Source organism: Odocoileus virginianus, chromosome 1, assembly GCF_023699985.2.
Source record: "Odocoileus virginianus isolate 20LAN1187 ecotype Illinois chromosome 1, Ovbor_1.2, whole genome shotgun sequence".
NCBI classification, from domain to species: Eukaryota; Metazoa; Chordata; class Mammalia; order Artiodactyla; family Cervidae; genus Odocoileus; species Odocoileus virginianus.
This window is the reverse complement of record NC_069674.1, coordinates 496,664-521,035: the sequence shown is the minus strand read 5'-3', so window position 1 is coordinate 521,035 and position 24,372 is coordinate 496,664. Positions and strand designations below refer to the sequence as shown.

General features: G+C 53.1%; 2 protein-coding genes and 1 pseudogene across 9 annotated transcripts in view; 1 reads left to right on the top strand and 2 right to left on the bottom strand.

Moving 5' to 3' along the window:
- The window catches only part of PTPRN2 (protein tyrosine phosphatase receptor type N2), a 606,878-nt gene extending 598,687 nt beyond the window's left edge, over positions 1 to 8,191 (bottom strand). For 4 of the 5 annotated variants that reach the window (XM_070478639.1, XM_070478844.1, XM_070478692.1 and 1 more), the window contains exon 1: positions 7,570 to 7,768. In XM_070478639.1, coding sequence (XP_070334740.1) covers positions 7,570 to 7,672 — 103 coding nt within the window. In that variant the 5' untranslated portion in view covers positions 7,673 to 7,768. Of the gene's footprint in view, positions 1 to 7,569; positions 7,769 to 8,105 lie in introns of those variants that run through there. The other variant, XM_070478762.1, reaches the window with a different exon arrangement.
- A 7,885-nt stretch (positions 8,192 to 16,076) lies between these two features.
- The window catches only part of NCAPG2 (non-SMC condensin II complex subunit G2), a 66,124-nt gene continuing 57,828 nt past the window's right edge, over positions 16,077 to 24,372 (bottom strand). For all 4 annotated transcript variants that reach the window (XM_020886176.2, XM_020886178.2, XM_020886179.2 and 1 more), the window contains one exon: positions 16,077 to 16,444. In XM_020886176.2, the coding sequence (XP_020741835.2) occupies positions 16,393 to 16,444 (52 nt within the window). In that variant the 3' untranslated portion in view covers positions 16,077 to 16,392. The remainder of the gene's footprint in view (positions 16,445 to 24,372) is intronic.
- LOC139036658 (5S ribosomal RNA) lies at positions 20,620 to 20,738 on the top strand (annotated as a pseudogene).

The window sequence follows — 24,372 nt, the reverse complement described above, 5'->3', positions numbered from 1 at the left end:
GGCCCAGGGAGAGGCGCTGTGGTCCTCAGGCCTGGGGGCAGGGAGCCTCTGCACCCTGCACCCACCATCACAACCATCTTCGCCAGTAGGACGGGAGCGTCCTCACACCTGCCCAGGAGAGTGGTGCAAACCGCAGTGGCCTCGGAAACCCCATGTGGGTGCCAAGTGCTGGTGTGACCCCTCCAATGCTTCCACAAGACACGTGAGGGCTTTGGTCTCTATCATCAAATACTGTTTACGCTTTGGAGACAAGACAAAAATACAGGCACTTAAAAACAGTGCAAACTAGACATGTCAAATATACCCCCAAAGGTGCTCTGATTTTTGAATTTATCAAATGTCAGTCAAATAGTTAAATATTATTTAAAAGAAACTGTTGACTGTTTGAAAAAAAGAATGTACTATCTCTTTTTAGTGCACTTTACACTCAAATGTGTAAAAATCTGTATGACTATTATCTAAGCCCTCTTTCTTTTATTCGGAGGCCTCATGCTCTTTGAAGGGATGGCATAAGCTACAGACGTGTTATCACCACTACTTGTTCTCATTGTTACAACATAATCAAGCCTGCATTCTACTTAGTTGAACTAGTGACAATTTTTTAAATATGTTTATTAGAAAACATAAATAATATTGCTTTTTTTTTGCTTACACTACATGGCTTGTGGGATCTTAGTTCCCCGACCAGGGATCAAACCCAGGCCCTTAGAAGCAAACGCACAGAATTCTAACCAGGGAATTTCTGATATTACTATTTTAAATGGTAATTTTTTAAAAAAAAACCCTCAGTAGTCAATTCAGCTGAGACTTGGACTCAGCAAAGTAACACTGTTTTCAATAATAACAATATTCCACTGTGTCAGGCCACAAAGCTGGAGAAACCTGCAGCTTCTAAAAACAACCAGGGTTACAACTAGGACTGCCATTATCAACAATTCTCCCACCAGCTCATAAAATTCTTTCAAAAACACACAAAAAAATTGGTGTTTTGCTCACAGTATAAATTCAGAGAGATTCAGGTGAAGTCCTCCATTTCTCTTGACTCCCACTGTGAGTGCAGACAGAAAGATGAGGCAGCTTCTTAGTCTATCAACATGCCCCCCATCCTGAAATGACAACCTTTCTCATGTGATCTGTGTCCTGGGCCCATATCCACTCAGCCCCACCACATGTTTGGAAACTGTTAGAATCCTCCCTGGTTTCCACGGTGACCGTGCCCTGGAGTCAAGGACCAGAACACCCTGGTGAGGCAGGTACAAGGCGGAGGGAAGCTCAGTCACAAGGGTGGGCCCTGGTCTCCCAGAATGGACCCTGGCACTGCCTCATGTTTTGCTCAGACAACACTTAACTCAGATGCAAGTATGGTGATCTGAACCTCGGCCTATTTTCAAGCAAAAGCAGAAAAGGTGATTCAAGAAGACCCCAAGTATTGACAAAGCAAACGTGCCTTTCTGGGATGGAAGACGCCTCGAGACGGGAAGGCTGGCGGGCCGTGGCTCAGGCTGCTTCTTCACCCATGTCCCCGTTCCCACCCGCCGTGTAGAGACTGTGCTTCCTCTCACCCGTCTGCCACCCGGGGCCATTAAAATACCAGCTATCTCAGAGAACACACACATCGCTCAACTGGCTTCCAGCCGTACCTCAGGTTAATTACTGCTCTGAGCTGGATTAAAGCCACAGCCCCAGATGGAAAAGGCATCAGCCTCCCAGGGCCAACTTCAGGGGCTGCTCCGTCCATTTACGAGTTGACTATATTTCGCTGTTGGAGTCAGAATTGCCTTGCACCATTAATGTAAAGTCCTTTCTCCTTTGGAAACCAGGTCAGTTTTTCTCCTGCAAATTCCTTCCCCCGAACAAACTTCCAAACACATCCTTTGTACTGTACATTAGGATACTGCAAAATGGGTTTTGAGAACCACCTGGGACACAGACTGCCCACATCACACAAGGGAAACGTCATTCTTTCACCTCCTCAGGCAAGAATAAGGGATGCTCAGAAGGCACCCTTCCTTACCTGTCTGCTACTCTAAATGTCAAGTTAGATGGAACCACTCTTAACTTTTTCTTATGAAAGTAACCCCTCCTTCTTCCCTTACTCTGAATCAGACTATTTGCTGTGACAAGTCTCAAGTGAAAGCTAGCTTCTTCAGCATTTGTACGTAGCATTTGCTACATTCAAAAAAACTGATCGAAGCAGAGAGGCATCTGAGCAGAGGGCGTGAACACAGGAATCTGTGAATGCTATGGTGGCATTGCACTCCTGCCATCTCGGGAAGGCTAGGTGTCCAAAAACAAGTTGTCCATTTCTAAACATCAAAATTCCCTCTGAGAGGCCAACCAGATGATTGAATCCGACAGCCAGAACAAACCCCAGTTTGGAACATCACCGCCATGCTATAGACGTCCTTGTTCTTGGGAACTGGAGGGACAGGTTCTGCGGGCACACAGGATCATCTGCTGGGACCTGCATCCTCAGGGCTGGCCCTGCCCCATCCTGGGGTCAGCTGCTGGAGGAGGCCAGACCCCAGGACCCAATCCCAACACAGGGTGTCCTACAGCGTGCTTCTCAGCCACTCTGGGCCTCAGTCTTCCCACCCGTGGAACGCAGACAGAAACACGTGGCAAGTAAGCACACACAGGGCGCTCCAGGCACTGCCGAGGGAAGGCATGGGGCAGAGCCGGGGTTACGGGACGGTCCTACCACCTGTCACTGGAATCTGTACACAGAACACACACCAAAAGAGAAACTCGATTTCACGTGTGATAATTTTTAATTGAATAGAGAGAGAAATCACCCCAATCTGTTTTATAACTATTAGCTCATTTCCTCCAGCCCATCATGCTCTTGAACTGCCCTCACGGGAACCATTACTAGTCACATGAGGTTAAGAGGGTATGTCCTTGCGTTTTCTGAATTGCAGCCGATATTCTGGCAAAATAAGTGAACCAATCGCTCCCTTATCCACCTCCACACAGGAGAGTTGACACCAAGCAATCACTGAAAACCCTCAAGGCTTTCTTTTCTTCACATTTCACATGAAGGCCATTTTAGAGACAGATGGACCCTGATGTTTCACACGTCAGCACTTCAAGTCCAAAGTCCAGTTTCTTAGACTAATGTGGGAGTCACTCACTTATCAGCTTGGAAGCTAACAAACAAAAATGTTACTTAATATGTGAACATAAGTGTTTCCAGGAGAACCGCACCTCTTTTCACTTCCTGCCCTAGATACTTAAATAGTGGTTGTGGCCAAGCTGTTAGAGAAGGCATGAGTTAAAAGAAAAAATTTCCTTCATCCTTCTACAAACTCTGTTTCCAGCCAGCAGAAAAGAGCATTGACTGTTTTCTGCTTCTCGGGTTTTCTAGCCTCCTATCAGCCAAGATGTGAAAAATAAGTCCAGCTGGGTCCACATTTATGAAGGTCAATTTAGACTAAGGTGAAAACAGCTGCCAGGTGCTTTTATATGGCACAGAGGGTTATCTGCCGTGAAGTCAACTGTTTGCTTTCTCGGGAAATGGAACATCTAGTCAGAAGAGATAAGATAGGTTCTTAGCTAGCTGAGCCTCACCAGGCCTGCATCTACCAACACACATCTAGATGAAATCCTTGCCCACTCCTTAAGCTTTTTTCTGCCTCTCCACAAATGAAACATCCTTAAACTAGCAATATTTGCATAATACCCAGGCATATCTTAAATATCTGCCACCCAAAGCCTGAGGGTTCTTTTCAGTTTGGGTCCCATTTAATTACAAACATGTTTTCATTTAAAAATCTTGAAATTCTAAGGTATTGCTCACAGAGGTATGGTAATAGAAACCCTTCTTAATAAGACCATGTGTAATGACAGCTCAGCTGACCCCATCTCTCCATACTTCACTACCTCACTCCATATTCCTAACTTCCAAAAATTCTAAGAAAAGGGGTGAATAACTGCATTTGCAAGTTAGGTATTACTACTTGTAAAACACAGAACAAAATAAACTCAGAATGCAGAAATTATTATCATGTAAAAGAACCAATGATTGCCACAGACCTCATCAAACCACGTGCCCCGGGACGATGAGCCTGGGGCTGCACCCTGCCCCCCCTGCTCCCTTCTTCAGGGGAAGCCGGGGCTCCAGCAAGCCTGCACTTTTCACGGCATTCAGAATTGTCAGTGGGGACCAGCACCACCACCGAGGAAAGGAGAAGGAAGACTGACGAATTGAGCACACCCCCGCACCTCCCTGGCGCACTCACAGAGGATGATCTTGGTAACCAGGTGCGAAACCAGATGAGCGTTTAAAAGGAGAGATGCGAGACGCCGAGATGCACAGCTGAGGTTCGCACAGAGAGGAAGCCATCTGAGCACTGCCTTCATTCCCTGCACATTCCTCCTGAGCCTGATACATTTAACTGCCATCTCTGGATGCGGGAGACAGCCACACCACCACCCCACCAACGCCCCTACATCTGTGGGGGTGCCCATTGTCGGCACCTCCCTCTCCCAGAAGCCTGGGGTTCTCCTTGTGCCCCAGGCCTGCTGCACAAGGACAGCAATCAGCACTGGGGGAGCAGGGCCAGAGCAGGAGGAGGAATCCACCAGCAGAGAAAGGCTCACAGCTGGAGAGAAGGCGGCGGGCAGCGGCGCTCTCGCTCGGGGAGGGGCAGGCTGCTCACCACCGAACAAGAGGCAAAACCAACAGCTCCAGACCCCAAGAAGCAAAGATGGATTTGTGCTTTTGTGGCAGGAAGAATGCTTTGATTTAAAAATAAACATCATGCCATCTAGGTGACAAAGCACGCCGACTGCTCCTGGCAGCTCTCTCCTCAGCTCTGTGTGGGCTCACTGGTGAATGAAAAATACGTGTGGGCAAATCGAGAGGCAAAAACAAAGGAGAAAAAGAAACAGGCGCCCATCTTCAAGGCCAGGTAGGTCTGACTTGGGATTCTCCAAGCTACATTTGCACAAAAGGTGGATTCTGTCCTGTAGCAAATGAAATTTGTGTTTCTTTAGCAAAAGAGGAAGATCTTTAATATGTATAACTGCCTTTAAATGTGGGGGCTGCCAGAGCAGGTTCACAAACTCGCTTCCCTATAACTGAAGAATGATTTAAAGACAAAAGGCTCAAGTTCACAGTAGCGTAATGGAAAAAGTACTGAGCACCCAAACAAAAGGATGTCCTAAAATCACAGAGAACGGCAGAGAGAGGAAGAAAGAAAACCCAAAGACAGGAGAGAATTGCTAAGCTGCCCAGGACAGAGCTACCCGACAGCAATGGTGTTCTGGCCACAAGCAGAGTTGAGTCAGATCCTTGAGAAGGGGTGCCTTATTCCTGCCCCATGCACCTCTGATAACCATGTCGTAAATAATAGGCCACCATATGCCATAAGAGAGTCTTCTGCACCAGAAAGACGTGGGCAGAATAGGTGCTGAAGGTCAGGAGGCTAATGTGATTAAGGGGGGGAGGGCACCCTTGAGGAAAGGGCGAGGTGAGATGCCCCCTGTCACTGAGATGCTGCCAGCAGTTGCTGTGGACTGTGGCACGTGGCTCAGAGCAATGAACATACACTTACATGTGGTAGTTTTGTCAATCTGGGGTTTCAACAAGCGCTCCTTCACTCTCTAAATGTGAAAAGGCCCCTAATTCAAGGCAAGGCATCCTGTGCAGAAACAGCTGGCCTCAGGTCTTGGTGACATTTGACCCCTGATTCTAACCTGCAACTCTAGGACTCAACTGATGAGGAAAAATGTGTATCACCTTGAACCATGTGTTCTATAGACCTTAACTTGAAGTTGAGTGTTAACAGTTAAATAAATAAATAGGTATAAGTGACATGGCTGGGACCAGATCTATGGTCTCTGGGTACATCTTTCCTTGTCCATCATTATTTGGAACACTGCAGTTGCTATGACCATTATTTATAAGATCCAGACGACTGAGAAAGAGAAAAATGGCAGCACAAGCCTTTCATGGGTGACCATGGTCCCCCTGCACCATCTGAAGACTGTGCATGTGAACCCTGAGGACACAGCAGCATCCCCTGGGTGAGGACGGTGCAGGGATAGAAGGCTGAGTGCACAGGACCTCGGGAGTGGATGTGGGTAGGCTATGGCTACATGCAGCCCCAGGCTGGGTCCCCCAGTGGTTAGACAACACTTCCATCTGGCTATCTGTGCACCCCGCCATGGTAGCATCCAATCATCCCGGAATCCAGCAGGCTACACCTATCAGCTGGAGTCCCTGAGACAGTTCAATAAGGTCTGGGCCCCTAAGGTTGACCCACACCAAGACTGCGTTCGGGAGGCTCCCTAGAACCACATCAAGAACAGAGGAGGAAAAAGGCTTCCCTTAATGATACAAGTCAACTTTGCTGGTAGCCAGAACACCACTGCCGTGTCAGGCCGCACTGTCCCAGGCAGCTTAGAGATTCCCTTCTCTTCACTTGCGTCTGCCTTGGCTTTTCTTTTGCTCCCTCCCTGAGCCACCCCCTCCTTCCTCCTTTCTCTACCATTTCTGAAAGTCGTAGAGATTTTCAGCTTGCGTTGATCGGGCAGTTACAATGGAAAGAGAATAGTCGAGGACCAGCCTCGCCTTCATCCCATGGAAACTGCCCTGCCTGGAACACCAAGTGGCCAGTGTCAGCTGACCCTGGATCTCCCTGACTGTGTGTGTGGAGGGCGGTGTCTGGAGAGCTGAGCAAACAGCTCTCACAGGAGGTGACATGCCAGTTCCGGCCAGATGAAGGAAGGAGCACAGGCCAGCGAAAGCTGACCAGCACACAGCCAGGCCTCTGTGGCAGCTCTGGGGCAAGGTCCTGGAGGTGAAGGGAGAGTGAGCCGCCCCCGAGCCTCCCGGGTGGGGCTCAGCGGGGCAGGCCCAGCAGGGCCCTGGGTGGCTCGGGGGGAAGTGGCTGGACGACGGGACGCCAGGTGCGGGGACCAGACGCGCTGTTCCCCCCAGGACCTCCCCGAGCAGGCGAGGACCTCCGCTCGGGTGGCTCTGGCCTTCCCGGTGCTCGCTGTCCTTAGGCCGGGGCTGCGTGTGCGCCCAGGAAAGCCAGGGCGGCTCTCGGGGCCCGGGACCTGGGGTGGCCGTGCCCACCTGTGTCGGCAGTCCCTGGTCTCTGGGACAGCGGCTCCCGGGGGGCGGCAGGGCGAGGCCCCGGCCGGCTCAGCCCGCAGCCCCGCGGCAGGCGCTCCTCAGGGGCCGGGGGCCGGCGCCGGCGGACCCGCCTCAACCGACCCTCTTCATCCGACCCTCCTCTACCGACCCTCCTCAACAGCAAGGCGGGCGCGCGTCGCAGGCCGCGGGGCGGCGGCCCGGCCCTCCCCGCGCCCCGCCGCCCCCCACTCCCCTCGGGGCGGGGGGACGCCCGCGCGATCGCGAGGCGCGGGGGAGGCCGCGCGGGGGGGACACGCGACACGGACACGCGGGGGCGCCCCCTCGCCCCCACACCTCTTCTCCACCCCTCCCCACCCCCTCCCCCTAGAGCGCGCCCGCGCCCACTCAGGCGCCCCTCCCCCGCTCCCCTCAGCCGCACGGCGCCCCTCCCCCACCGCGACCCCGACCCCGACCCCACTCACCGAGCAGCCCCGGGAGCGGCCGGGCGCGGGGCGCGGGCGCGGGGGCGGCGGGCGGGGCGCGCGGCAGCAGCAGCAGCAGCAGGAGCGCGAGCGGCGGCCCCATGTCGGCGGCGCTCAGTCCATGGCGGCCGCTCCTCCCCGCGCTCCCGGCGCTGCCGCGGCTTCAGCACCGGACAGCGCCGCCGGCCCCGCCCCCGGCACGCCCGGCCCCGCCCCTCCGTGCTTGGTCCCGCCCCCGACACGCCTGGTCCCGCCCCGACGCGCACGGCCCCTCCCCGCGCCCGCCCGCCCCCAGCGCTCCCGGACCCCCGCTAGAGAAGGGGTCCCTGAGACTAGCTCCGATCTCCGGGCCGCCTGTGCCTCCTCGCTACGTCTCCGGGCCTGCAGGCGCCCCCGTGCCCCTCATACCCCACGCCGGGGCCTGCGTCGGGGCGCCTGCAGCGCGGGCAGCACAGGCCTGCCTGGAAAGGGGAGGGGCGCCGTGTAGGGGTTGTGGGGGTCCTCAGCCTGGGACTGAGAGGCCATGGGAGCCTAACCTGGCGGTCAGCGGGGACGGGCCCGCGGACCCGGAAGCCACTCCGGCCCTGAGCGCAGGTACGCCAGGTCGGGATTCCACGGCAGGAACCCGGGCCGAGGTGGAGCCTCCGGAGGCCCTTCCCTCCTCCCTGCACCCTGCCCTCCATTGGCCGCTGTCGGGGTCCGGGCGGGGCGCTGGGGACCGTGTGTTCCTCCCCAGGAGACTTTTTCTCTCTAAAGACCTGGGCACCGCACGTGGGGATCCTTCAGCGGACGGGGGCTGTGTGTGTATGTGTGTGTTTGTGTGTCACAGAGAAGGGAGGTGTGTGTGAGAGTGTGTGTGCGTCAGAGAGAAGTGAGTTGTGTGTCTGCCTGTGTGTATGAGAGAGAGGTGGGCTGTGTGTGTGCGTATGTGCGTGTCAGAGAGAAGTGAGTTGTGTGCGTGCGTGTGTGTGAGAGGTAAGGTGTGTGTGTGTGTGTCTCTGTGTGAGAGAGAGGTGGGCTGTGTGTATGCATCTTTGTGTGTGTGTGAGAGAAAGGTGGACTGTGTGTGTGTGTCAGAGAGGTTGACTTTGAGCGTGCATGTGTGTGTGTGAGAGAGGTGGGCTGTGTGCATGCATGTGTGTGTTTGTATAAGAGAGAAGTGGGCTGTGTGAGTGCATATGTGTCTGTGTCAGAGAGAAGTGAGGTGCGTGCGTGTGTGTATGTGTGTGTGAGAAAGAGGTGAGCTGTGTGCGTGTCTTTGTGTGTTAGAAGTGAGATGTGTGTGTATGTGTGTGTCTGTGTGTCAGGAGTGAGGTGTGTGTGCGCATATGTGCCTGTGTGTGTCAGAAATGAGGTGTGTGCATTACGTGCATGTCTGTGTGTCAGAAGTGAAATGTGTGTGTACATGCGTGTCTGTATGTGTCAGAAATGAGGTGTGTGTGTGTCTGTGTGTGTCAAAAGTGAGCTCTGTGTGTCTGCATGTGTGTATCTGAGAGAGAAGCGAGGTGTGTGCATATGTGTGTGAGAAGTGAGGTATGTACATATGTGTGTCTGTGTGAGAGAGAGAGTTGGGCTGGTGCATGCGCGCGTGTGTGTGTGTGTGTGACAGGTGGGCTGTGTACAAGCGTGTGTGTGTGTCAGAGAAGTGTGCATGTGTGTGTGTGTGAGAGAGAGGTGGGTTGTGTGTGTGAGAGGCTGTGTGCATGCATGTGTGTGTATGTGAGAGAGAGGTGGGCTGTGTGCATGTGTGTCTGTGTAATCAGTGAGTTGTGTGCATGTGTACGTGTCTGTAATCAGTGAGGTGTGTGCATGTGTGTCTGTAATCAGTGAGGTGTGTGCGTGCATGTCTGTGTAATCAGTGAGGTGTGTGCGTGTCTGTGTAATCAGTGAGGTGTGTGCATGTGTGTCTGTAATCAGTGAGGTGTGTGCATGCATATCTGTGTAATCAGTTAGGTGTGTGCGTGCGTGTCTGTGTAATCAGTGAGGTGTGTGCGTGTGTATGTGTCTGTAATCAGTGAGGTGTGTGCGTGCATGTCTGTGTAATCAGTGAGGTGTGTGCGTGTGTATGTGTCTGTAATCAGTGAGGTGTGTGCGTGCGTGTCTGTGTAATCAGTGAGGTGTGTGCATGTGTGTCTGTGTAATCAGTGAGGTGTGTGCGTGTGTATGTGTCTGTAATCAGTGAGGTGTGTGCGTGCATGTCTGTGTGTGTCATCAGAGGTGTGTGCGTGCATGTCTGTGTAATCAGTGAGGTGTGTGCATGCATGTCTGTGTAATCAGTGAGGTGTATGCGTGCATGTCTGTGTGTCATCAGAGGTGTGTGCGTGCATGTCTGTGTAATCAGTGAGGTGTGTGCATGCATGTCTGTGTAATCAGTGAGGTGTATGCGTGCATGTCTGTGTGTCATCAGAGGTGTGTGCATGTGTGTCTGTGTAATCAGTGAGGTGTGTGCGTGTGTATGTGTCTGTAATCAGTGAGGTGTGTGCATGCGTGTCTGTGTAATCAGTGAGGTGTGTGCATGTGTGTCTGTGTAATCAGTGAGGTGTGTGCGTGTGTATGTGTCTGTAATCAGTGAGGTGTGTGCGTGTGTATGTGTCTGTAATCAGTGAGGTGTGTGCATGCGTGTCTGTGTTATCAGTGAGGTGTGTGCATGTGTGTGTAATCAGTGAGGTGTGTGCGTGCATGTATGTGTGTGTCATCAGAGGTGTGTGCGTGCATGTCTGTGTAATCAGTGAGGTGTGTGCGTGTCTGTGTAATCAGTGAGGTGTGTGCATGTGTGTCTGTAATCAGTGAGGTGTGTGCATGCATATCTGTGTAATCAGTGAGGTGTGTGCATGTGTGTGTAATCAGTGAGGTGTGTGCATGCATGCCTGTGTGTGTGATCAGAGGTGTGTGCATGTGTGTCTGTGTAATCAGTGAGGTGTGTGCGTGCATGTCTGTGTGTGTCATCAGAGGTGTGTGCGTGCATGTCTGTAATCAGTGAGGTGTGTGCGTGCGTGTCTGTGTAATCAGTGAGGTGTATGTGTGCGTATGTGTCTGTGTAATCAGTGAGGTGTGTGAGTGCATGTCTGTGTGTGTCATCAGAGGTGTGTGCATGCGTGTCTGTGTAATCAGTGAGGTGTGTGCATGTGATCAGAGGTTGTGCATGTGTGTCTGTGTAATCAGTGAGGTGTATGCGTGCGTATGTGTCTGTGTTATCAGTGAGTTGTGTGCATGTGTGTCTGTGTGTGTCATCAGAGGTGTATGCGTGTGTCTGTGTCATCGGTGAGGTGTGTGCGTGTATGCGTGTGGCTGTGTGTCCTCACATGCTGCCCCCTCGGCCCTCAGCGTCCTAGGCTCCCTGGCTTGGCCCCGGGTCTGCTGTGCCCGTGGCCCTCCCCCCAGCCTCCTGGCCCAGACGAGGCGGGGCTGTGCGGGCACTGGGGTGGCCGACGGCTGGACCGGCCCCGCGGACGGGGTTGAATGCAGGGCCCGTCCGCCTCCTCCCGCAGCCCCACTCCTGTGCCCAGAGGCAGCGCCTCTGTCCCCCAGGCCCAGCAGGCTGGGCCTAAGTCCCATCCTGTCTTTGACCCGGTGGCCTCGGGGCAGCCCCCCGAGGGTACCGTCCGCCCGCCGGGGTGCCCATCCCCCACAGGACGCGTCCACCATGGTCCTAGCATCGTTCCCTCCTCCCGTGCGTCCCCCAAAGGCAGCCCAGCAGCTGGAGAGAGCGTGGAGAGTGGGCTTCTCGGGGCGGCAGTTCCCTCGCGATCCTCTGCAGCTGGGCCTGCTTCAGCCCTGTGCACCCTTCCCCGCTGGACGCACCCCTGGTGTTAAAGGCTCAGGGGGCCATCCCTCAGCCCCGCGGAGCACCCCAGCACCGCCGGGGGCCGGGGGCCAGGGGCACAGCTGTTCTGACGTCCGGAGAGCCGGCTGTGACACACTCGCTGACAGAAACACGGAGAAGGCAAGAGCAAGACCAGAGCGGGTAGAAGGTAGAGCGTGTTGGTGACAGGTGGTAAGTGGTTCTGAAGCATGAGCGAGAGAGCCACGCTGTCGTGTCCGACTCTTTGCGGCCCCGTGGACTGTGGGATTCTCCAGGCAGGAACACTGGAGTGGGTAGCCTTTCCCATCTCCAGGGGATCTTCCCAACCCAGGGATTGAACCCAGGCCTCCCGCACTGCAGGCAGAGTCTTTACCACTCAAACTGTCCAGTGACGTCCTCGAGACACCAAGGGGCCTAGGTCCACCTGTCCCATGGACAGGTCTCCGTCAGCAGCAAATCCGAGGGCACGCGTCGGCAGGCCGTGGTGAAGGACCCAGGGGAGCCTGGCGCTCTGAGCCCACACCCCGCGGAGCTGTTGGCGTCTGGGGCTGTGGCACTCCCCTCCGTGTGGCTACACGGGCTCCAGGGAGGGCCCGGAACTGTTCCTTCCTGTCTTGTTTGCCTGGGTGCTGCGAACGGTGGTTTCCAGAAACAGGCCCTGCTTCATCCCGGGGCCAGCTCTAGGACTGACAGTCCCAGCAACAGTCAGAGGGCAAGGCCCCCGAAATGGAGCGGGGACCGGAGGCACAGGAGGGACCGCAGGGAAGCTGCAGTCACAGCCCACGGGGAGAGGCTAGGAACCACAGGAGGGCGGGGGTCCGAGCAGGGTAGACCGTGCTGGGCCCTGCTTCTCCTGGCACCCGGCTGCACTCTGCCACCGGGGGCAGGACAGAGGAAACTCCCGGGGCAGACGGGCCCTGAGGAGGGAGGGGGAGAGGGAACCTCGTGAGGGAACAGGGCCAGCTCCGAGGCAGCCCGACTCCCCACGAGCGGGATGGCTGCGCTAGCCCTTTCTGGGTTGCCGCTGGGGAGGTGGTCACGATAGGAAGCCCATGCCCTGACACATAGGGGCAAGTGTGCACATAGGAGCAAGGACACACGTGGGTGCCATCGAGGACATGTGTGTGTGAACAAACGTCAGTGCTGCCAGCGGCACACACGCGCGATCTGTCCAGTGTGTGCTGCGCACACCCAAACGTGTGCTCGCTTCACACTCTCAGGTGAGGTGGGCGTCTCCCGCGCGGACCCAGTCTTGTGCCTTTCCCGCTGACACACCTGCCGGGGCCTGTGTGTGATCCAGTCCCGCACTGCACAGTTAGAACACAGTTGCAGACACGGGTCAAGGAATGACTCTCCCAACATTTTCAAGGCCCATGAGCCAGGTGTCCCTTCGGGGTCTCCTGCCTACCCGAGGAGGAAGCAGAGGGGGACTCCCCCCACGAGTGGGGCTTAGACCCTGGCTCTGCGGCCTTGGCACTGATGCGTGGAGACAGAGGAGACGGCTGGCAAGCCCGTCAGTCAGCACTCTGAACTTGTTCGAGCTGACCAGCCTAACCATGACACCTCACTGGGTCCAGAAAGCTGTCGGGATGGGGAGCTGGGCCTCCCGTTCTCTGTTCTGAAAGCATGGCCGCTGCAGGGGATGCACCAGGATGGTAGCGTGGGAGCCTCCAGGAGGCAGGCTCCTTCATGGACCCCAGGCCCTCAGCTGACGGGGCCTTCCCTCATGTCAGCAGCTGCCCAGTGCACTAGGCTGGCACGCCCGCTGGGCTGCTACTCAACCAGGACCCGCGCTCCAAAGCAACAGCTGCAGAGCAGGCTTCCAGGGAGCAGACAGCCCATGTGTTGGTAGGTTCCTGAAACGGGAGTGACAGACGACCCAAGTTACTTGTCTTAGTTTGGCCCTCACTCTCCTCAGCCATGATGAAATTCAAACTGTTGACTGATTCCATCAGAACTGCCATCGGCCACTTTCAGCTGGCCTGTTTTTATCGCACAAACACAGCCTGGGTCTGTCTGAACCATGAACCAACTGTGAGTCATCAGATGGTCCTGGTTCCACCAGGAGGGAAGGTGGGCTGCCAGACCCCCAGGAGAGACACCTCCAACGGGCCCACAGCTGCCAGCCTGTGACACCCTCAGAGCCCCTTGAGGTGGGGGCAGCGCTCCCCATCCCACTGCTGCAGAGGCTTCCCAGTTCAGCTCAGGACGGGCCACCACTGCCTGCCGCCGAGTGCACCCTCGTCCTGCCTAGGGTTCAGCTGTGTCCCAGAGTGCTGCCGGCACTAGGGAACAGCCCAGAGTGGGGAGGCAGGAGCTGCACCCCAAGGCTCAGAGCAATTGGGGTGACCATGGGAGGGCTGGGCACTCAGAGGATTCCGGAGACCCGGACATGGATGCAGGAAGAAGGGCTTCCTCACTGGTAGTGGCGATACCCCCCATTAAGGGACCTACCTTTACTGCAACTGTGATGACGCATCGGAAGCCTTCTGTGAGTGGGCGGGCAGGAAACGAGCTGGGTGGACCAGCAGGAAGTATCTTCATCCCAACCTGTTCACCCACACACTGTCACATGTGAGTGTAGTGTTCAGGGTTCTCGTCCTGTTCACCCACATACTGTTGTCACACGTGAGTGTAGTGTTGTGTTCCCGTCCTGCTCACCCACATACTGTCACACATGAGTGTAGTGTTCAGTGTTCTGGTCCTGTTCACACACATACTGTCATCACACGTGAGTGTAGTGTTCAGTGTTCTCGTCCTGTTCACGCACATACTGTTGTCACACATGAGTGTAGTGTTCAGTGTTCCCGTCCTGTTCATGCACATATGTTGTCACACATGAGTGTAGTGTTCAGTGTTCTCATCCTGTTCACGCACATACTGTTGTCACACGTGAGTGTAGTGTTCAGAACGTGTTCTCATCCTGTTCACGCACATACTGTCGTCAAACGGGTGAGTGTAGTGTTCAGTGTTCTCATCCTGTTCACCCACATACTGTCATCAAACGTGAGTGTAGTGTTGTATTCTCATCCTGTTCACGCACATACTGTCGTCACACGTGAGTGTTCAGTGTTCTCATCCTGTTTAGGCACATACTGTCGTCACATGTGAGTGTAGTGTTCAGAGTTCTCATCCTGTTCACACACATACTGTCGTCACACGTGAGTGTAGTGTTCAGTGTTCTCGTCCTGTTCACGCACATACTGTCGTCACACGTGAGTGTAGTGTTCAGTGTTCTCGTCCTGTTCACGTACATACTGTCGTCACACGTGAGTGTAGTGTTCAGTGTTCTCATCCTGTTCACCCACATACTGTCACTCGTGAGTGTAGTGTTCAGTGTTCTCATCCTGTTCACCCACATACTGTCACACGTGAGTGTAGTGTTCAGTGTTCTGGTCCTGTTCACACACATACTGTCATCACACGTGAGTGTAGTGTTCAGTGTTCTCATCCTGTTCACAAACATACTGTCGTCACACTTAAGTATAGTGTTCAGTGTTCTCATCCTGTTCATGCACATACTGTTGTCACTCATGAGTGTAGTGTTCAGTGTTCTCATCCTGTTCACAAACATGCTGTCGTCACACGTGAGTGTAGTGTTCAGTGTTCTCGTCCTGCTCACCCACATATTGTCGTCACACGTGAGTGTTCAATGTTCCTGTCCTGTTCACCCACATATTGTCATCACACGTGAGTGTTCAGTGTTCTCGTCCTGTTCACGCACATACTGTTGTCATACGTGAGTGTAGTCTTCAGTGTTCTCGTCCTGTTCACGCACATACTGTCGTCACACATGAGTGTAGTGTTCAGTGTTCTCGTCCTGTTCACGCACATACTGTTGTCACAAGAGTGTGGTGTTCAGTGTTCTCGTCCTGTTCACGCACATACTGTCATCACACTTGAGTGTAGTGTTCAGTGTTCTCATCCTGTTCATACACATACTGTCGTCACACGTGAGTGTAGTGTTCAGTATTCTCGTCTTGTTCACACACACACTGTCGTTACACGTTGAGTGTAGTATTCAGTGTTCTCGTCCTGTTCACGCACACACTGTCATCACACGTGAGTGTAGTATTCAGTGTTCTCGTCCTGCTCACCCACACGCTGTCGTCACACATGAATGTAGTGTTCACTACGTGTAGGGTCTCACGTTCAGAGTTAGCTGCGACAAGCAGCCCGCCGCAGCCGCAGATGCCCCACCATGAGGCCTCCCCTCAGCGCTGTGGCTGTACCGCAGGGCGTTCTTGGAGGGGCAGAGGCCCTGCGCAATCGGCACTGCTTCCCTTCCTGCTGGGGCTGAGACCAAACGTGTGTGCATTTAATGCAGCACCCAGGATGAAGGCGCCGGCCTTGCCTGGAGCCACCACTGCTGGGACCGGAGCACGGAGGCCCTGGTCACAGGGGTGCTGAGATGAAGTCAGTGGGGAGGCTCTCGGGAAGCAAAGGGGGCTCGGCCTTGGGCTGGATGACCGGGTCTGCGCGCTGTGCGCACAGCCTCATGACCCAGTCCACGCCCGGGGGCAGGGGGCACGGCTGCAGCAGGCCCCCAAGTGGCCTTCTCCCCACACCCACTCGGCCCCGCTGGGGGTCTCACAGCTGCCCCTGGCGGAGACCCAGGCCCAGTCCTTGTCGCTGGAGGGGAAAACGCGCACTTGTATTTATGAATCAAGTACACAAACAGGTGTTGTCACCACTTTGCTACTCATCGTTTCCAAGCAATATTATATATAAAAGTCATTTTTATAACAATCAGGTTTGCTAGAAAACATTTTTTCCATGCACTGTGGGTTTCTGCACCATTGACACCTAGAGCCTGGTACATTAAATGTATCCTTTGTGTAGGCACGCCACAAAAATGTTAAGCATTTTTGAGTTTTCTACTCACACCCACCCCAAAAGAAGCCCCACCTCTTCTCTATTATATGGGTTATTAACATTAAAAAACTAGAAAAATACACATTCATCTCACTTTCTGTAAAGTCTTTTTCCTCTGTTTTTACATGATCAAGACGTTGGCTTGGTTATGAATTCAAAAGTGCTCCCAAAGTTCTTGATGATGATTCGTAGAGAAACCTGAAACACAGAGAGAGAGTTAGCTACAGAAAAGTGACCAAACTGCACAAACTTACACTTCCACAAAATAACTATAAAAATGTTTTGCAACAGAACAAGGAGAGAACTGAAGTAGCTGCTGTCCCTCATGTAAGTGGAGTAAGTGCCGTGTCACAGAGACTCAGGGCGACGTGGCACCAGGACAGGGCCGCCGGCCAGGAGCTGCCCCGCCCCAGGACAGACGGACGGAGAGAGCACCCTCACAGGGCCCGCGCTCGCCCCAGGACAGAGAGAGTACCCTCGTGGGCCCGCGCTTGCCCCATGACAGATAGACAAACAAAGCACCCTCACGGGCCCGCGCTCACCCCAGGAGAGACGGACAGAGAGAGCACCCTCACGGGCCCATGCTCACCCCAGGACAGACAGACAGACAGAGCACCCTCACGGGCCCATGCTCGCCCCAAGACAGACAGACAGAGTACCCTCGTGGGCCCGTGCTCACTCCAGGACAGACGGACAGACAGAATACCCTCATGGGGCCCATACTTGCCCCAGGACAGACAGACAAGAGCACCCTCACGGGGCCCACCCTTGCCCCAGGACAGACAGACAGAGCACCCTCATGGGCCCATGCTCACCCCAGGACAGACAGACAGACAGAGTACCCTCGCGGGCCCGTGCTCACCCCAGGACAGACAGACAGACAGAATACCTTCACAGGGCGCGCACTCGCCCCAGGACAGACAGAGTACCCTCGCGGGCCCACACTCGCCCCAGGACAGACAGACAGAGCACCCTCGCAGGCCCATGCTCGCCGGTGCACTGCCTCCTTCCCGCACGAGGCCGTGCCCTGGCCCCAGGAGGACCTGCTCACGATTAACACAGGCTCGCGGAGCGGTGCGGTCTGTGTGCCCCTCCCACAGCCATGGTCAGCGGCCCACTGAGCGCCGGTGAATGAGGCCCGCTTCCCCAACAGCACATGACGCACACCACGTCCTCAATCGCTCACGACCTGCACACCCCTCACTTCCCACCCCTGAACCCGTCCCCAGTGATGCTTGCTGGGGGCTCACAGATGCGAGGCAGCTTGTCAGCCCTTCCCCTTGCTTCTCCCTCCCCCAAGCTCCTTCAGAGGGTGTGGGCCAGCCAACCTCTGCGTTCCTACTGAGACAAGGTGTGATCCAGGCCCCACCACAGCCTCTCAGCTTATTCCATCTTCAGCCCAGAGCTGTCACAGGCACTTGGGCCTGCCCGAGTCCTGCCCTGTCTAGTAGCAACACATGCTCAGGGTAACTGGACACTTTCTAGTAGCCACGTTCAGAGAGATCAAGAGAAATCAGGTGGCCCTTGAACAACGCAGGGGTTTAGGATGCCAACCCTTGGCGAAGTGGAAAGTCTGAGTATAACTTAGCCCTCTGAGAACGTGGCTCCCCACATCCACAGATTCAGCCAGCTAGGACAGTGCAGTCCCAGAGCACTCACCACTGGACATACCTGCGCACACATGGACTCACATAGCTCAGACCTGTGCTGTCCAACAGCCTACAGTGCAGTGTATCTAACTTCACGCACTGAAGGAAGTCAACCTGTAGCCAACACACGGTGTCACTGACACAGCTCAGAGCCCCCTGCCCACCAGCAGCGGAGCCTGTGCCTTCCCACAGCGGGGCCACGTCTCGTGTAAGACTCCCATGTCCCAGTTTTCGTGAGGGGGCCACGCAGAGGCCAACACAGAAAAGTTTTTAAGATGTTTCTTTGTCTCAAAATTCAGAAATTCTGTTCATACTTAGGTGTGATATTGTGGTGGAGCTCTGCCCTTGGCACAAAGTCACTGCTGTGTGTCATTACCCACCGCCATCACCAGGCAACTCAGCACGTGACCACTGGTCGTCCCACTCAGCCACTAGTCAGTGCCACAGTGGCTTGCCCACAGCAATCAACTGTCAATGACCAGCTGTGGGTGGTCCTGCTCAGCCACCGGTTGGCACCGCAGTGATTCCCTTAAGGGACCACCTGTCCGTGAGTGACCATTAGTACCAATTCAACCAGCTGTTGATGGTGGCTGTCGGGAGGCAAGTGAGGTGAGCGGTGGACCCTGGCCTTCTCCCTGATGCCCCCAGCTCACTCCGCCTTGGGCCAGCAGGTTATCTGGGGCCCAGGGCTATTGCAGGGCTCCAGAGCCCTCGCCAAGGCCACCCGCTGGCCGTGGCCCAGACCTTAATGCAGTGGTGAGCCTCACCCCACACCTGTGTCTGCATCTCAACGGCGGTGGTGGTCTGCATGGACGCAGTCTGCAGGAACTGACCCCTGCCGCCCGTTTCTGCCCCCTGAGGAGTCCGAGTGTCAGTGGGGTCCCGGGAGCCTGGCTCTCTTGGGGACGAGAGCTGAGCAGGGTCTGGGGATGCCTGGCCCTGGGGGGGCCACCAGCTGAGCCTGCTCCTCAGCCAGGACTGCGACCTCAGAGAGAGACGTGTGTGTCCTGAGGCCGTGCCCTTTCTTGTCAGAGCAGAGAAGAACATTTGTGTGGTGGAGATTTACAGGAATCTTGTTAGCTGACCATGACCCGACCTCAAGGACAAAGGATCTGACACCAAGAGGTCTGCCACAACCAACCACACCCCCCGTCACCTTTTCTAGAAAAGGGCTTTCCTGAAAGGTTTTGAGGAGTTTGGGATTTTTAAGGCATGAGCCACCCATCTCCTTGCGTGGCCCTGCAGTAATCCTTTCTCTGCTCTATACTCTGACATTTCAGTACTGCTTGGCCTCACTGTGTATTGGGAACGTGGACTTGTGTTAAGGTCATTTTTTTCACCAGTCCCACCTAAAGTTTAGTTACAGAAACAACAAAAAAAGCATCTTTACAAGTGCATGTGTCTTTAGCCTGCCGTGAAAATTCTCCCCCAACGGTGGTTGCACGGCTGCCTCGCCTGGGACCCTCCTCCGCAGCAGTGTCTGTGCTGCCCCGGGTCGCCCTGCACGGAGGCCATCTGGGCCCCGAGGAGCTGAGGCTCTGGTCCATCAGCTGTGTCTCCAGTGAAGGGCTTCTAGTCCGGGCAGCCGCTGACCTGCTCTCTAAAGGCTCCTACGGGCGTCCGGGCGTCAGCCCGGCACTGCTGCCCCACCGATGGCTGCCTGCCCGCTTCTCTCATGGCTCCGCCCCCGCACACGCGCCGCCACGGCCGTCTGCGCCCGCGGATGCCGCGGGGGTGGAGGCAGCAGGGGGTGGGCAGCTCGGAGCCCGCGGAAACTGCCAGCACAGCAGCGCACAGGCGTCTGCTCCCAGGACACGCGGGCGCCTGGGGCGTCCCTCCCGCCTGGCTCTCCCGGCAGCGGAGACTTGGAAAGTGCAAGGAGACAGCGCCCGACAAAACACTGACCCTCCTGCAGAGATGGCCGGGGTGTCTGCTCAGGAAACACTCATTCCCAATCAACACCCACTGCCTTACATTCTAACTGGACCAAAGGGCTCCTAGAGCCTTGAAGGTAATGTCTCTATGCTGACAAAAATAAATAATATTTTAAAATATAGTCTTAAATCTTCATTGCATATCTTCCATTAGATTGATCTTTATGTTTTGGTTTTTAGGTTCTTCTTTTCCCTCAAACACTGGTTTTCCTACAGTCTGCTTCTTGAACATTTAAGAAGGAAGCCAGTATTTCAGTCTCTACCTATTTGCCTTTTTAGGATGTTTCCTCCTTAAAGGGAAGAATTCTTTCTTTCCATCTGTGTATCAGCTCAGCAGAGGAAACTGCATGTAGTTCTAGAAACAATGAATAAACAAAACATTACACTGTGTTGTTTAGTCACTGAGTTCAACCGATTCGTGACTTAACACTCATGATTCTTGTCAAGGACACAGCCATTAGCCCTCCAAATATTACATGGCTGTTTTTAAATTCTATGAATATTCTTTCCTTTCCATAGAGCAAGTTCTGAACTTCCAGGGCCTTTCTTCTGTCAGTAATAACCAGTAACACAACCCAAGAGCTCACCTTGGGCCCCGGTGCAAGTGCAAAAGTCCCCCAGAGCAGTTCATGCCACACTACTCCAAAAACGCCCCTCACAGACGGCATTTCTAACAAAGAAACCCTGTTAGGTGCTCGCATTTCTGAGGTTATGACTATGTGCCGCAACAATTACTTATTATCTGGTTTGTAATTCTGACAACCTCGTTGGATATTCACACTGCCCAGTTGTCAACAGCCATACCACCCTGAATGCGCCTGATCTTGTCTGATCTCGGAAGCTAAGCAGGCTCGGGCCTGCTTAGCACTTGGATGGGGGATCAGCTGGGAATACTGGGTGCTGCAGGCTTTTTGCCTCCCTCTCCTGGCTCCCCAGGCGGCTCAATGGTAAAGAATCTGCCTGCCAATGCAAGAGAGATGGGTGTGAACCCTGGGTCAGCAAGACCCCCTGGAGAACGAAACGGCAACCCACTCCAGTGTTCTTACCCGGGAAATCCCATGGACAGAGGCACCTGCTGGGCCACAGTCCATGGGGTCGCAAAGGAATCGGACACAAGTTAGCAACTAAATGGCGACGGTGTTTTCAGAAACACACACACTCCTCAGTTTCCTCCAGATCAGAAGCTCACGTTCCTCTTCTCCACAGATGCAGAAATAAAACAGGTTAATAAAACCTAGAGTCTGCTGGTTTCTCCCTCCAAGATCCTTCTTAAACTTCACAGGAAACAGTCAACAGTCTCCAGCATAAAGCATGTAGCTGAACATGTGTGCTTGGCTCATGACCAAGGATGCTGAAGCCCCCCCCTCCCCCAGTGCCCGGCTGCCATCACAGAGGCATGGTGCCAGGCGGGTCAGCAGGGCCACTGGAGGGCTGCCCACAAGGCCCCGCCTTCGCCGGGAGGCCGGACAGGACAGCAGAGGCAGCGCTGCAGGCCCCGGCCCTCCACAGCAGCTGCTGACCCCCTGGGGCACACAGACGCAGCAAGGCTCGCTTGGCTTGGCAGCTCGCAGCACCGCCGTGTGCAGGAGGCCCCTGAGCTCCCAGGGACTAGGTGGGCAGCAGCCCCCCAAGAGGCCTCAGGACCACTCCCTCCTGGGGGTGAGGGTCAGCCTCAGGCTGTGAGTCCTCCCCAGTGGGAGCACGGCACTCACACCTCAGAGTTCACTACAACCCTCACCAGCCCCCACCCATATACCAACACCTGACAGGAACTCGACCTGGTGCTCAGGCTGTCCTGTCACTGGGGTTTCTGCCTCCAGACTAAAACACCACTAACACTGAATATGCTCACCAAAGGAGGCTGGGGAGCCGTCTTAATACCTAACAAAATGGATTCTATGGAGAAAAGCATTGCTAGAGAAACAGATGGACCTCTCTTAGAAGTAAAAGGGTCAATTCATCAAGAAGATATAGTAGTTCATATGCTCCTAATATCAGGATAACAAAATATATAAAGCAAAACCCCTCTATCAAAAACAGACAGACAGATCCAGCAAGCAGAATATCAGTAAAGACAGAGATGAACTCACCACCATCAACCAACAGGATATAACTGCCATTTAGACATGCCTTCACCCAACAACAGTAAAACACGCATTCTTCTCAAGTTCATATGGAACATTCACCAAGATAGATCACATATTAGGTCATGAAACACACCTTAATAAAGTTAAAAGAATAGAAATCCATACAGTGTCTTCTCTCAGATAACATGGAATTAAACTAGAGATCAATAACAGAAAAATAACTGGAAAATTGAAAGATTAAATAATACACTTCTAAAGAACACATGGGGCAAAGAAGAAATTTCAAGAGAAATTTCAAAATATTTTTAACTAAGTGAAAATGTAACATAGAAATTTGTGGGGGAAAAAAAAAAGTTGTGCCATGCAGCAAAAGTAATGCTTAATGCGTAATAATTTATAGCACTGACTGAATATATTAGAAAAGAAAGAACATCCAAAATCAGTAATTAGGCTTCTACCTTAGGAAGCCAGAAAAAAAAGATCAAATTAAATCCAAAGCAGGCAAAAGAAAAGAAATAATAAAAATTAGGACAGAAAGCAAAAAAATTTTAAAAAAGAAATCAATAGAGGACATCAAAGAAACTAAAATCTGGTTCTTTTGAAGCTCAATACAATCAATAACCCTCTTTGTTATTGTTTAGTGGCTAAGCTGTGTCTGACTCTTTTGTGACCCAATGGTCTGAAGCCCACCAGGCTCCTCTGTCCATGGGATTTCCCAGGCAAGAATACTGGAGTGGGTGGCCATTCCCTTCCCCAGGGGACTATCCCCACCCAGAATGGAACCCAGGTCTCCTGCTTGGCAGAAAGATTCTTTACCACTGAGCCACCTGGAAAGCCCAACAAGCCTCTAGTCAGGTTGGGGAAAAAAAAAAGAGGATACAAATTACTAATATCAGAAATGAAAGAGGGGACATCACTACAGATCCCATGGACATTATAAAAGACAATTAAGGAATACTATGCCCACAAAGTTGACAACCTAGATGAGATGGACCAAATTCCTGAAAGGCACAGTCTGCCAAAACCATTTCAAGAAGAAACAGACAATCTGAACAGAAAGTGAAAGTGAAAGTCACTCAGTCGTGTCTGACTCTTTGCGACACCATGGACTGTACAGTCCATGGAATTCTCCAGGCCAGAATACTCGAGCGGGTAGACATTCCCTTCTCCAGGGATCTCTCCAGCCCAGGGACTGAACCTAGGGCTGCCACACTGCAGGCAGATTCTTTACCAGCTGAGTCATCAGGGAAACCCAAGAATACTGGAGTGGGTAGCCAATCCCTTCTCCAGTGGACCTTCCTGACCCAGGAATCAGACCAGGGTCTTAAAAAATTGAATAAATAATTAATAACCTTCCAAAGCATCAGACCCAGATGGATTCACTGATGAATTAATTCTACCAAATGTTTGAGGAAGAATTTTACCAATTATTTACAGTCTCTTTCAGAAGAAAGAAGGGAAGGAATACTTTCTAACTCATTCTATGAGGCTAGCATTTCCCTAGTAGCAAAGCCAGACAAAGATAAGGAAAGATAACTACAAAATGATCTCTCTCATGAGTATAGATGCAAAAAGTGAAAGTTGCTCAGTCGTTTCCGACTCTTTGCAATCCCATTAACTATACAGTCCATGGAATTCTCCAGGCCAGAATACTGGAATGGGTAGCCTTTTCCTTCTCCAGGGGATCTTCCCAACTCAGGGATCAAACCCAGGTCTCAGGCATTGCGGGTGGATTCTTTACCAGGTGAGCCACAAGGGAAGCCCAAGAATACTGGAGTGGGTAGCCTACCCCTTCTCCAGGGGACCTTCCCGACCCAGGAATCGAACTGGGGTCTCCTGCATTGCAGGTAGATTCTTTACCTACCGAGCTATCAGGGAAACCCCACAGATGCAAAAACATTCAATAAAACATAAACTCAACAGTATATTAAAAAAATTATGTACCATAACCAACTGGGATTTATCCCAGGTATGCAAAGCTGGTTTAGTATCTGGAAATCAACTACTGTAACCTGTCACATCAACAGGCTCAAGAAGAAAAATGATATGATCCTGTAAGTAGATGCAGAAAAGGTTTTTGACAAGATCCAACACCCACTATGATAAGAACTATTTGTAAATCGGGAACAGACAGGAACATCCTCAACTTGATAAAGAATGTCTACAGCTAACATTGTGCTTAATGGTGAGAAACAGGAAGCTTTCCCACTAAGACCTTGGATAAGACAAGTAGGTCCTTTCACCACTCCCTTTCGATAATGTACTGGAAGCCTGAGCTAATGCTGTAAGGTAAGAAAAGTAAAGAAAGATCTACAGATTGGCAAGAAGAAGAAAAGACTATCTTTGTTAGGAGTTAGCAGTTTTGGATTTTGAAAGCCTTTCTTCTAAGGAGAAAGTAGATCTGGAAAGTGGTTTATTTCCCAGGCTTATATAAAACTAATTACCTGGTTCAAAGC